At 38.6% G+C, this 13954-nt stretch overlaps 1 protein-coding gene across 1 annotated transcript in view; it reads right to left on the bottom strand.

The window, feature by feature from the left end:
• The window catches only part of TMX4 (thioredoxin related transmembrane protein 4), a 44461-nt gene that overhangs the window by 16973 nt on the left and 13534 nt on the right, over nucleotides 1–13954 (bottom strand). Inside the window, exons 3-5 of the mRNA XM_028112972.2 lie at nucleotides 8167–8212; nucleotides 6433–6561; nucleotides 3102–3147 (exon numbers count right to left, since the gene is read on the bottom strand). Of these exons, the coding sequence (XP_027968773.1) occupies nucleotides 3102–3147; nucleotides 6433–6561; nucleotides 8167–8212 (221 nt within the window). The remainder of the gene's footprint in view (nucleotides 1–3101; nucleotides 3148–6432; nucleotides 6562–8166; nucleotides 8213–13954) is intronic.

Genomic DNA, 13954 nt, shown 5'->3' with positions numbered 1-13954 from the left:
ACACTGACTTCTATCTGTCTATGTATCCACGACATCACAGTAGGATAAAAGAGATTGTGGATGGACGTCAATAACCTCACCTCACTGACATTAGCCACTCTGTGTCTTTCCTCCTTCCCTTGTTTGATCTTTCTTGGAGACCTTACACTCACTTAGTTCTAGCCATGTTCTTTCCCTCTCTCTCTCTCTCACCACATACTATGTTCCTTTTGTTCACTGTTAATATGTTTGCACTATAGTTTTATATTGTTTAGACATGAGTTATAAACAGATTATGTTCCCCACAATTATACATTCAACATTGAGGAAAGGATCCTGGACAAGGGAGAAGGGCTGGCTAAATAAGCTGAGTGAGCTGGGTAGTCAGCTAGGAGGACTTGCTCATTAAGTGGTTCTTCAGGTGCAACCAGGCAAGACTGCACCTCAAAGTTGAAGTGGAAACCTGACAGATAGCCAAGGATTGGGTCTCAATAGGCTGGAAATTATGTCCTCTGTAAGAGGACAAGGGTTAGATTACAGAAACAGGTTGTGAGAGCCCTTCCCAGAGATTTCATGGAAGGCTGAAAACTTGTTTCTAAGAAAAGAAGAAACTACAAAAGTTGTCAAGAGGCTTGGGGAACCTAGATGCTGATACAGAGGGTGATACCAGATTTCTCTCACAGATTTTTAAAGTAATGAATACACATACATGGAGAGATCAAAATAATCTACAAACCTCCCACTTATGTTCTTTTAGTCATATTATCCCCTGTCTACACACATACACACACACACACACACACACACACACACACAAAGTGCAAATACATTAGTGATGCCAATAAATATAAATGGACTAAATTTACCATTTAAAAGAATTACTTGTTGCTACATGCTTTTTACAAGACGCATTTAAAACATAACAGCAAGAAAAAGGCTAAAAGTGGAAAAACATTCCAGGCAAAATTGACCAAAAAGAAAAAAAATATGGTATTAATATTAGATAAAAGTGACTCTACAGAATGTAAAATGTAATTGTGTGTCAAATTTTAACAATTTATCCCATAAAACTATCTTCTTTTGTTCCCTGTTTAGATATCTGGAAAGACATTCTAAGTATACATAATATGTAAATATCATATATACTCTTCAGTCACTAAGAAGAACGTTTTCATTGGGGTATCTGGGTGGCTCAGTTGGTTAAGCATCTGCCTTTGGCTCAGGTCATGATCCCAGAGTCCTGGGATCAAAGCCTGAGTCTTGTCCCTGCTCAGTGGGGAGTCTGCTTCTCGCTTCTCCCTCTGTCTCTCCCCCCATTCATGCTCTCTCTCTCTCACTCTCTCTCAAATAAATAAATAAAATCTTAAAAAAAAAGGCAGAACATCTTCATTGGTTATTCAGAAATGGATCATATTCTATTCTCCAAGTTGCCCTTTCTTTGTAGTCTGATGCATACACACAGATCTGTTCATGCTGCCCATGGCTGGAGCACTGTGAGTATAAAGATAAAACACCCACTCCTGGCCTTGACATGACAATGCCACACATTGTAGTTATTTGCATGATAAAAATGAAAAACTGTAACTCCTTATCTAAACTCCTGTTTATTGAAGCACAAAATGCCGTTATATGAAGTCAAAGCAATTATTTTTCTCCCCAGATACTATATTTGAAAATACACCTCTTTAACAATGCGTGAAAGTCATGACCACCTTCCATCTAAGCTCTTCTTAAACCACTAAACCAATTCATTTCTTGATTTGCACTTATTGTAGGTTCTATGCCAAGATCTTGCTCTTATGATTCCTGACATCCATCTATTATGACTATCCTGTTGAATTAGACATTATAAGGCTACAAGGTTCTCCGATGGCTATCAGAATATATGACTCTGTCAACCCTTAGTGTCAACATACTGCAAAAGGCAAAATCCTTACTCTCAATTCCCAATTGGCAATTCATAATTCTCAAACCCTCAATAAACTTCTCATCAGTGTTAAGAAATATAATACTCATATGATCTGGAGAGAGGGAAAATTCCAGTTATTGTTTAATATCATACACAAGTGCCAAAAAAAACAGTTAACAAACTTTAAGAAGTACTGAATCCAAGTGACAAACTTAGTTTCTGTTGTGAAGAAATTCTGACGTTAGTATTCCATCTCACAAGGCAGAAAATAAAATATAACTGAAAAACTAGGACACAAAAGATTGTTCTTAAATTTCCCTAAACATATATCAATGTGCATGAGAAACAGAAGAAGATTCTTCATGAACTCCTTGAATATTAAGTTCCAAATATGACATCATGACGTAAAATCATAGCCTTGAAAAGAAAAATGTAAGGACTCACTTCTAAAGATTTTTTGAAATACTTTAAGGATATATATTTAATTCCACAGCAAGTTTGTTAAATTTGGCAGAATTTAGCCCACCCTACACATAAAGGGAAGTAAAAGATTATGTAACACATTCAAGATTATATAACTGTTCAACATTTTAACCTAAGTAACAGTTCTAACTCACTGAAATGACTCAGTGGAACGATAAAATTGCTTATAGTAGGGGCGCTCAAACTTTCTTAAAGGGCCAGAGAGTAAATATCTTAGGCTTGTGGGCCACATGGTCTCAGTCACAGCTTCTCAACTCTACCACTGTAGCATGAAAGTAGTTCTAGATAATAGGTAATGAATGAACATGGTTGTGTTCCAATAAAACTTCACTTATAAAAACAGGTGGCCTGCCCCCACGCTATAGTTTGCGGATCCCTGACACACAGTATCACTTTCAGGCTTAGATAATCTTTGACCTATAGGGAGATTCTGACAATGGGAAAATAAGATGAAGTAAAACCACATAAGCCCTTTCAGCTTTAATAAAGGAATCCATCACTGATCCAAGAAAATATGACACAGGTCTTTGTTCAATTTATGCCCTTCTACACAGGGACACAATTCTACTGGGGACTCCACATGAGAGCAGTTGTGTGGCTTAAGAAGAAAAGTGACATTATAAAAGTATTTGTAAGTGTTTACTTTCCTATTGTTTAGAAGCTACATTTTTACTTTTTAAAAACCTCTCTGCAAAGATAATCACAAAAAAGTATATTTAAGATTACTCACCCATATCTTGCCAGAGATGCTAAAAAGACCAGCCATTCCAGACATCCTAAAAGAAAAATGAATAATTGAAGAGAAGGAGAACCACTGGTGATGTATACTATGAAAAAACAAGGGGGGCCTGGGCGGCTCAGTTGGTTAAGCATCTGGCTCTTGATCTCAAGCTCTGTGTTGGGCTCCATGCTGGGCGTGAAGCCTACTTTAAAACAAAACAAAACAAAACAAAACACCTCAGGTCACAGGGATCTGCCCTTCCACTTTTTGCAGTATGTTGTCCTCTCTCCTGGATTCACTTCCATTCACATAAAGCTTAGATTCCATAGTCTTCATTTCAATTCTTCTGTTATAAACACATTCAAACCCCTGGGCCTTTCTCCCTCCATTGTACATACCTGGCAAAAACCTCTACCCTGGGTAGCTGCATGTCTCCAGGGAAAACCACATGACCAGCTGATTGCTCTCCCTTCCCAGTCACAAACCTCAGGGAGCACTCAATACTGCACTGTTTTAGGCTCTACTCAAGATGATAGCTCATGTCTTTTCCCTCTCTTCAGACCTTCCACACCCTCCCCTTCCCATGCATGCTCAGCTAACAAATACTCCTTGTACGTCACTGCAAAATCAGAAGCCATTATGTGATCACTCTTATCTTCCCACCACCAAATCTGAGCCTGCTGTACACCTGATCCACCTCCTGTTATGACAGAGAGAGTAGATCTGCCCTACCATAGCCAAATTCCTCCACTTGTGCCATGGATCCCATCCCTTTGGTCTTGTTAATGACTTGGTTCTTTCTGCCATCCCTCTTCCTGCATTAGCAATTTCTCCCTTTCTGTGGGATCATTTTCTTCTGCATGAAAACATGTTCTACCCTCTCTTATCTTTTAAAAAGTGCATTCTTGGACTTCACAGGGCTCTCCAGCTTCACAAACTTCTCCAAAGAGTAGTCTATGCTTACTATTTCTTCTTCCTCACCGTACCTTTAACCATTCAAATCTGGCCTCTGTCCTCACTACTGTGCTAGCACTATTTGTGATAAGGCCATGATGACCTTGCATTGCTTCATCCAACAGCCATGTCTCAGACTCAATCTTCCTTCACCCCTTGGTAACATGGGACACAAGTGACTACTTCCCTTTCTTGAGTACCCTTTGCTTAGCTTCCAGGAAACTGCATACCCCTGATGGTCCTCCTGCCTCACTGGTACCCATTTTCAGTTTCCTTTTGTTGAGTCCTTCCCTACCCATCTTCTAAATTTTGGGGTGTCTCTTGTCTCAGTCCCAAACACTTTCCACTTTTTCCCTCTCTCTAGGTGATTCCTTCCCTTCTAAGGTTTAAATACCATCTACGTGCTTTGTATTTGTGTTCCTGAATTCTCCATGGAGACCCATCTCCATATATCCAACCTGACAGCTCTAGAAGGAAGTTTGCATCTCAAACTCACCATGTCCAACACTGAGCCCTTGCTTTTCCGTTGTTCAAATCTGTAACTGACACCAAGACCCACCAAGTACTTAAAACAGAAACCCAGGAGATTTTCTGTGAATCTTCCCTCTCCTGCATGTGAGCCAAATTGACCTTCAAAGCATATTTCAAATTCTCTCAATGCCCACTTCTGCCACCCTGTTAGGCACTACTGCCACCCTTAGGCTGGACACTGCAACAGACTGCTGTCTCACCTCATCCATCACCTCTCCAACCTCTCCTCCTAAGAGCCATAGTCTTTTTTTTTTTTTTAAGATTTTATTTATTTATTTGACAGAGATAGAGACAGAGTACAAGTAGGCAGAGAGGCAGGCAGAGGGAGAGGGAGAAGCAGGCTCTCCGCTGAGCAGGGAGCCTGATGTGGGGCTCGATCCCAGGATTCTGGGATCATGACCTGAGCCGAAGGCAGCCGCTTAACCGACTGAGCCACCCAGGCACCCTAAGAGCCATCTTCTAATTGTACGCACCGATACATCCAAGTTCCAAACCGAGGCTGCAGACCTGTATGATCTGGCTCCTCCCTGCCTCTCTTTCTTAGTGTATACCGCTCCCCCTCCCTTTCTCTGTGCTCAACCTTGGCCATCTTTCTGCTCCTCAGTACCATGAGCTCTTTCCAGATGGTGGGCTATGGTCGTGCTGTACCCATTGTTGGGAATACTCTCTCCATGCTCTTTACCCAGCTAGGTCATTCTATCCTTCGGCTCTCTCTGCCGCTCTACCTCTCATCCGATGGAGGCCCATGCCCCCCCAGTTAGTCCTGTCTTAGTAAATATTTGTTTTTAAAGGTAGCTATCCAGATCAAGATTCTTTATATCCTTAGTTTTTTTTTTTTTCTTAATCTGTCTTACTTTAAGTTACCTAAAGACAGCAGCTCTGCCTTGCTCACTGTTTAATATCTAGCACCTAGAACAGCATCTGGCATAAAATCAGTGCTCAAATATTTGTAAAATGAAACGCCAGAGGTGAGGGGCTTTTATTTTTTTAAGATTTTATTTATTTGAGAGAGAGAGCACAAGTGGGGTGAGGGGCAGAGGGAGAAGAAGCCGACTCCCTGCTGAGCATGGAGCCCAAGGCGGGGTTCGATCCAGGACTCCGGAATCATGACATGAGCCGAAGGCAGAAGTTTAACCGACTGAGCCACCCAGGCACCCCAGTGAACTGCTTTTAGAGCAAGCTCTGTATTTCCTAGGTAGTATATAAATGCTACTGGATGATTTATTCCTGAAATATTGCATAATTTGATTCTATTTCAACAGGGATATTCCTTATTCTTATATATACTAACATAAACTTAACTACAATTATGACAATTCATTCAAAGGTAAAACAACTGTGGAAAAAGTTAGGGCCTTAATTTACTTCACCAAGAATTATACAGTTTGACATTATGGACAAAAGTTACCCCCATCTGTGTTCCACTAGGCAGCTAAAGACACCATAGGTTTTATTTTCCACATAGATACAATAGCAATTCCTTCATAAACTATAATTCAAGAAAGTGTTAACTCTTCTATCTTATCAATAAACAGAAGAAAGAACAGCAAATGATATTCAATATCATATTTTGTAAAGAGAAAATAGTTGATATGGCTCAGTGCAACAGTCAGAGGAAAGGCTTTCGTAACCCACGTGAATTTGCAATACTTAATTCCCAGTATGCTAACAACTGGTTGAAACATGTGGGTCATAAAACTAGAAACACAACATTGGCCAAGTATGGTCATGTGTAGTCAGGGTAATCAGAACTGAATATGAAGAAAAATGTAGACTTGCAGGGTTTATGGGCTGTTTAACTTAATACCTCCTGCTTCATAAATAACACCTTGATATAAGAAAAATAACAAGTTACGTCAGAGAAGCTGGAGATTTCCAGCCAGTCAGAGGCTCCACTGATTGCCATTTTTTCTCTAAGATATAATTCTGCAGGTCTTCATAGACTCCTGGGCCACGGTAACGGCGGAATATCCCATCCTTTGCACTATAAATTAGAAAAACAAACAGAAAATAAAGCTCTTAAAATAACAAGTGTTACAGATAATAAAAATCAAAATAAATACTGGTTTTACATTTGAACTCCACTTTGAATTTTAACTTGACTCAAATGAAGAAAAAAATTATAGTTAGGCATAAATATTAATTACAGATTAGAAATTCCAAAACAGCAAGCATTACACATTCTATTTTATTGCTGCACAATTTGGGACCATAAGCAAAGTTCTTGGCAGTGTCTAATCTACCAAGTTATTTTTATCATTTTTGCTATCAATTATTTCAATTTTTTCTCTTACAATGGCAAAACAGGAATTGTTATCAAGCTTTAAAAACTTGTATCCAGCTTTCCAAACTTATGTCATTCAACCCCCGCTCCCCCCCCAACAAAAAAATTAACAAACAGAGGCCCCTCAGTCTTTCTCTGACTTTCTTGCCACAGTCCCCTTCCTGAGGGAAGAGTCTGCACTGGCCATTTTCTCCCCATGTATTACTCATTCAGCACTCATGTGATTGGTGGTTCTGCTTCCACAACTCCATAGAAATTGCTCCTATTGTGGGTCTCCAATGACTCTTCAATGCCATATGCATAGAGCACTTTTCTGTCATTTTTCCCTGTCTGTCATCGGCACTGTCCACTACTGACCATCCCTTGCTTCCTCCTTTCCATTGGCTTTTATGACATGAGCTTCCTTGGCTTTTTTTTTACTACTCTGGCCACCCCTGTTCAGTTCCTCACTCCCTGTCCTCCCTTGCAGATGTCCTAATGTTGGTCAACCCCAGGCTCTATCCTTGAACTACTTCTCGTCCCATTGTGTATGTTCTCCCCCAAGACACATTGCAATGTTTGTCTACCTCAATGCTGAGGAATCTCCAATACATGTCTCCAGTCTAGATCTTTCTTCTGAGCTTTAGATCCTGAAATCAAACTATTACCTGAACTTCTCCATTTGGAATTAACAGGCATTTCACACTGTCTTCTCCATTCTGGCCTCTATCTTCCAAACTTCATCTTATTCTAATGGCTCCTCAAAAGCTTTTATGAGTTCTACATGGCCCATTGGCAGTCCTCACAGGCTCTTCCTTCCTTATCGCTAACTAGTCACCATGTCCCAATGATCCCACCTCCTAAGCATCTTCCCCTTTCCCTTCCCCTATCACTACCTGAGCCTCTCTAGCCTTATCACCCAAGATGATCCAACTGCACCCTATGGGTCAGAACCAGTTACAGTCCTCAGAAGGTATCTCACTTTCTCCCAGGCTTTCCATGATATCTCCTGTATCTGGAAAGGCCTTCTCCACCTTGTCTGCTTAACCCAATTCCTACCTTTCATATTATCGGAGAAATCTTCTTTGACACCGCCCACCCCCTCCTACTCACTGTCTGACATTAGGTGCCTTTCCCCTGCTGTAGTCTGAGCACCCCTCTCTTCTACCAGCTATCATTCAATGCACACCAGTCTTTCCCTCTTCAAACATTAAGCTGAATAAGCAATGGTTATGGAAAACAACTTAGAATTCCTGATACACATGTACTGCTTTTGAATCTTTTCTAATGTTTCTAAGTTCTAATCAGAAAATTATTTAAACTTACTGAAAAAATGCTGGGAGAGTAGTGACAAAGAAGCGGCCACTCAAACCTATAAGAGGCATAAACAAAAAAGTTACAAGTCAAACTCAAACTACCCCAAGCACCTGACTTACGTTGTAAGAACTAGCAGCCTTGAGCTTGTTTTCATAGCCACATTATTAAAATTGTTCCAACTATTTAATCACATTTACCTTTTTTCTTTTTACTTAAAGAAATCATATTTTTATCCATTTTTATTTACCTACCACTTTCTGGTCAGTGACATACAATTTGCTTACCTTTGATGTATTACACTAAAGTTTTCTGGCTTATGCATTGCTTGGAATAGTATGGTGGCTGAAAGGACAGGTTGTAGAGTCATGCAACCTGGGTTAAATACTAAATTCTCCAGTTACTAGCTTTGTGACCTTAAATAAATTACTTAACCTTTCTGTAAAATGGGTATATTAAAGCCTGACTGAACTGTTCTGAAGTGAGATTAGATTGGTGTATTAAGTGCTTAGCACATACTAAGGACTCAGTAAATTATAGATATCATTATATGTTATAGGTTTAAAAAGAATAAATATGAAATAAGATCATGTATAATCTTTTCACATTTATAAAATTTGTAATTTCTGTCAAGGAAGTCTATGTACTTTAAACAGATTTTTTTTTTCAATTTGTCTCAGCAAACATTTACTGAACAATAACCACATATCAAGTGCTATGCTAGGTACATGTGAGGATAAAGATAAATAAAACCCTTAGTCACTCATCAAATATTTACTAAGCAACTTCTTTGTTCCAGGGACTGTGATAATGGCTCAAGACACATAGATGAGCAAAAACACACAGTCTTTGTTTTCACAGAAGTTACAATCTAGTGGCAGAGGGAGAGAATTTAATCAAATAATCATGACCAGAAACAGAGATGGATGACATCAAGGAAAACGGCATGCAACAAAAACCTGCATGACGCTAGGAGTAAAGAACAGATCCCTGCTCTTTATTATTAACTAAATAATATATATGTGGGCACCAAGAGTGAGTAAAGCCAGTTCTGGCAAAGAAAAGGAAAGCTAAAGGATCCTCCTGGCCTGCCTGATATCATTTTCACATTTCTCATCATTTCTGCCTTTCCCACTGAAGAACAATCTGGACAAAATCAAATCCCTAGTTAAATAAAGTGGCTCAAATTTTACATCTCTGTGATGACTTGCAGTTTGAAATACTGAAGGTGTATTTTTAATAACAAGGGATATTTGCTTCTACTCATTTTATAAACTAAATCCATACTCAGCAAAATAATTTATTGACTAATGATGATGAGTCTTCCCAAAGAAGACTCATATCCAAGCAAGTAACTCTAAAACACCCATATGGCACTTAAAAGCAAACACAGTATTCTGAAGGCAGTAAAAGTCAATGTTACAAAAAGAAACATAAACTTCATACATTTATGATTGTACATTTTTTTAAAGGTTGTACTGACAGGAACAGAAACAAAAGTGACCTGAGAAGTCAGCTGAGGATTGGAATAAGCATCTCTGTCTACAGGACATTCTAACCTCTAACAGGCTTGGAACTCCACTCTACCAAGGAACAAAGACATATTTTAGTAGAGTTCCAAGTCCAAACAGCCAAGGGAAAAAGTACTGGTAATCTTAAAGGCTTGAAAATTATTATATGTTTTGCTTATTACAAAGTTTCATATCTCACTTCTTTCCTAGCTACAGATTTTTATGACTACCTCAAATCTTATATAAGGACAGTCACAGTGTTAGGGAATTATGCTTTATTTACATGGTCTTTTAAAATGGAATGCACAGGGGTGCCTGGGTGGCACAGTCAGTTAAGCATCTGACTCTTGGTTTTGGCTTAGGTTGTGATCTCAGGGTTGTGAGACTGAGCCCCATGTCTGGCTATGCACTCAGTGTGGAGTCTGCTGGATTTTCTCCCTCTCCCTTTGCCCCTCTCCCCAGTCAAGCTCTCAAATAAATAATAAAATATTTTTTAAAAAATTAAAAATCCTTCGTATGTTCTTGGTCATCACTGGCCATGGCAATAGATTAAAAAATAAATAAATATAAAAAATATTTCATAAAACATATGAACTTACACAGTATATATAACAATATTTCCAGATTCACAGGCCAGCTTCCCTGAAGTCAAACCCCACTTCTGCATCTTATTAGTTTTTAATCTGGGACAGTAAATTTAAACCATCGGTTTTTTCATAAATGGGCATCATAATATCTATCTCAGTATTTTTCAGTATTAAGTGATTTTATATTTATAAAGCACATAGAATATAGTATTTGACATAGAATAAGTACTAAATACATGCTAGCAAATATGTTCTATATTTAAATCTCTGATTCAAAGTTAGAATAAAGTAAGATGCAATAAACTAATTTAGTGTTACGTGCTTTGGAAATCATACATTATTTTGGATAATGTATCTTTATAAATAAATGTGCCCATGAAAAAAAAATGAATACAGAGGAAATAAGGAAAACAACACAGTGATAGATGAGTTTCTGAGAGTTTTCTTTACCTTTCTGGTTCAGACTAAAAGGACGCTCATCCCCAAAACTGTTAGAATAAAGGGTAGGAGAACTTTATGGCTCTTGATATGAATTGCTGTGCTTTTTTCCATAACTATTGTACCAATTTACAAGACCACCAATTAAAGTTCATTTAAAATAAAGATTAGTAATAAATTGTAACACCTCAAAACTGCTGACATTTATGTTTGTCAGTATTTCTTCAAATGACAACCCATGCAGGATACTAATAATAAGATCACAGCATCTAACACAGATATGAGTTCAGTTTGATGTCTGGAATAATACACTGTCACTGAGAATGTCTTCAGGACAATTAACAACAAAATCAAAACAACCAAAGTAGCCCTTAGATCATGACACACTACTAAGTCCTTGAAGATATGACACCACAGGAAACTTACCTCAATTAAATGTCATTTCTGAGAGGCTAACAAATGTCAGAAAGCTTTGGGTTTCATGTCATTGCTCCAAAAATGTCTTCTAACCTTTAATACTGATGCTATCAAATATCAAGGGAGCCTCTCATTACCTGAAAAGTTAAAACATGACCAACTTGGAACAGATAAGCTTCATCTGAGGTTGTGGGCTTCAAGGTCTAAAAACAAGGCAAGCGTGATCTTAACAAAGGATTACAACAGCAGGGCAGCAACTCATTACAAAGGTTGGCATCATGATTCACTGCAAGAAACCTCAGAAAGTGTAGAAGAAACAAGTGCACTCTTAAATTTTAACTGAAAGAGATAAAGTTTGACCACAAGGTCTCCCAACATTTCTGCATGTCTTTTTTACTTTATGGGGAACTTTACTTTAAAATGAAGACTGCAACATTAAAAAGGGCAAAATGCAGGACAAAATTTAATTTCTTATTATTAAGCTTATCTTAAACATGTATATCAAAAGAAAGAAAAGAATTAAAAGATTAGAGAAAGAAAAAATTATACCAGGGAACTATATTTTGATATGCAAAAACACAATAGAAATGATTAAGTTCAATACCTAAAAAATGGGGATAGCCATTAGCTTTGGTTCTACCATTATTAGTTGTGTCACTTTGGGCATGTTACTTAACCTCTCTGAGCCTCAGTTTTCTGAGTAATATAGAGATAAACAGTTCTTCCTAAGGTTGAATGAAGCTAAAATGTATGTAAGTGCCTAACACAACTATAGGCTGAAGTAAATGCTTAACTAAATGTTAGTCATTATCACCAAAACAGTAGCAGAAGGAAAGCAATGAAAAGAAAAAAAAGTAGAACTAACCTTACCTTTGAGACTGAAAGAAAGTTGTCAGTATAATACAAAAGACTAATTTTTACAATTATAAAATTAAAATATGAACACTAACTGAAGCACAGTAAACTAAGTTGGCTTTTGCAACTAATTAGTGGTTTAAACACAATGCTTATTCTTGGCTGTGGTAGGAGTCTGGTTTACCTCTAGTCTAGTGAACTAGCCATCACCCATGGGTACTCTATGAGCAGCTGCTGTTTTCTTGTCCTTGACAACTAAGCTCATCTGCATGGAACAGAAGGTTCAAGTGCATGCTCATTGCATTTAATTTCCCAAAGAACATGCAACTGATACATCACATGGCCTATGCAGTATTAAGCAGGCAATGCCATGTAATAGAATCTAAGGCCTTTCCTTTCCTTGACTTCTACATCTCAGCTGTAAAATACAATGTATAATCCCTAATCTTTATAATTCTGAAAACTTATTTTCTGTTCAAAATACCTAAGAAAATCTCTTGTGGAAGAGTTACAGGCATAACGAAAGATTATGCAGAAGCACTTCAAAAACTCTTGCTTTCACTTCTTTTTTAAATTTTACTTGCAGGGAAAAGAAATGAAATTATGCCTCATTAGCACTCCTGGCAAGGCAGCCCTAATGAAAGAATATATGAATGGAGATCTGTAACCAAATATAAATCTGTACACAGAAATATCCAGTATCCAGTAAAATACTCAATTTGAGGAAAAGTAGTATTATTTCAATTATTTCCCACTGCTCATTCAGGCTGTTAGATTTTGTAAAAGTGCAGTAAATACCTAAAGAGCTTTCAAGAATAGGGACAAGCCGCCCCGGAGGCTTGCCAGGGAGTTAGTACCATATTGTTCATTTGGCTTCCAGGACCCTTAGCCCTCCACCTCCTTCCTACCTCACCTGCTTCTCTCTTCCCTCTGTTGGAACCAAATCTTTCCCTCGGAATGTTAGAGTGCTCCGGTTTTCGATCCTCAAAACACTTCTCTGGCACACCCTCCCTAGGTGATCTCAATTCCTCCCCTCCTTTCAAATACCATCTACAGGTACGATCCTCAGATGTACATCTCCAGCTCGGCTCTATTTGGTTTCCTACTGAACATCTTGAACTTCAACTTTGTTCCAGATGTGCTCTTCCTTCGGTCTTCTCCACCTTCTTTCTTTCCATCAAATGCTACAGCCAATCTATCAGGAAATCCTTTTGGATATTCCAGCCAAATGCAATATCTCAAATCCAGTCCCTCAGCACTGCTGCTACCAGTCCGAGCCACCATAGCCTCCATGCAGGACTACTGCATTAACCTCTTTTCTTGCTTGCACTTCCGACCTCCTACAGATAAGCTTTCACGTAGCAGTCAAAGCAATCCTTTTAGAATATAAGCCGTATCATGTCACTCCCTTGCTCAAAACCTTCCAGTAGCTCCCTTCCTATTACACTAAAATCCAAATTCTTTGTCATGGCCAATCAGACCCCCATGGTGTGGTTCCTAGCGGACTCTCTCGCTCTGTTGCTCTTGAGTACCCCACTGGCTGTCACACAGCTCCTCAAATCAGCCGAGTATACCCCTGCCTGCACATGCCGCTTGCTCTGCCTGGACTGTTCCTACAGCCTCTGGGAATTCACTCTCTCAGTTTGTCAAGGCATCTAGTCGAACAGTCGTCCCCTGGACATCCTATTGAAAATAGTGGCTCCCACCATTTTCTACATTTTTGTCCTGCTTTCTTCTTCTTCTTCATAGTCCTTACGGCCACCAGACAGTGTTTTCCATTTTACTCTTGTCACTATTTCTCTCCTTCACTAAAATGTAAGCTCAATGGGGAGCCAGGTCTTTATCTTCCTTACTCGCTTGTATCATTTATCTCTATCACTGCTATCTAGAACAAGACCTGGTACATGGTAGAACCGCAAACGTTTGTTGAATAAGTACATTATTCTAAAATCCTTTTAAAAGATTGACAGCATCAGATTTATAATTTGAAAT

Source organism: Eumetopias jubatus, unplaced genomic scaffold (assembly GCF_037043125.1).
Source record: "Eumetopias jubatus isolate StellerSeaLion01/CBP00866 unplaced genomic scaffold, mEumJub1_p1.0 scaffold_9, whole genome shotgun sequence".
Taxonomy (NCBI): Eukaryota; Metazoa; Chordata; class Mammalia; order Carnivora; family Otariidae; genus Eumetopias; species Eumetopias jubatus.
This window is presented reverse-complemented; position numbering and strand designations above follow the sequence as displayed.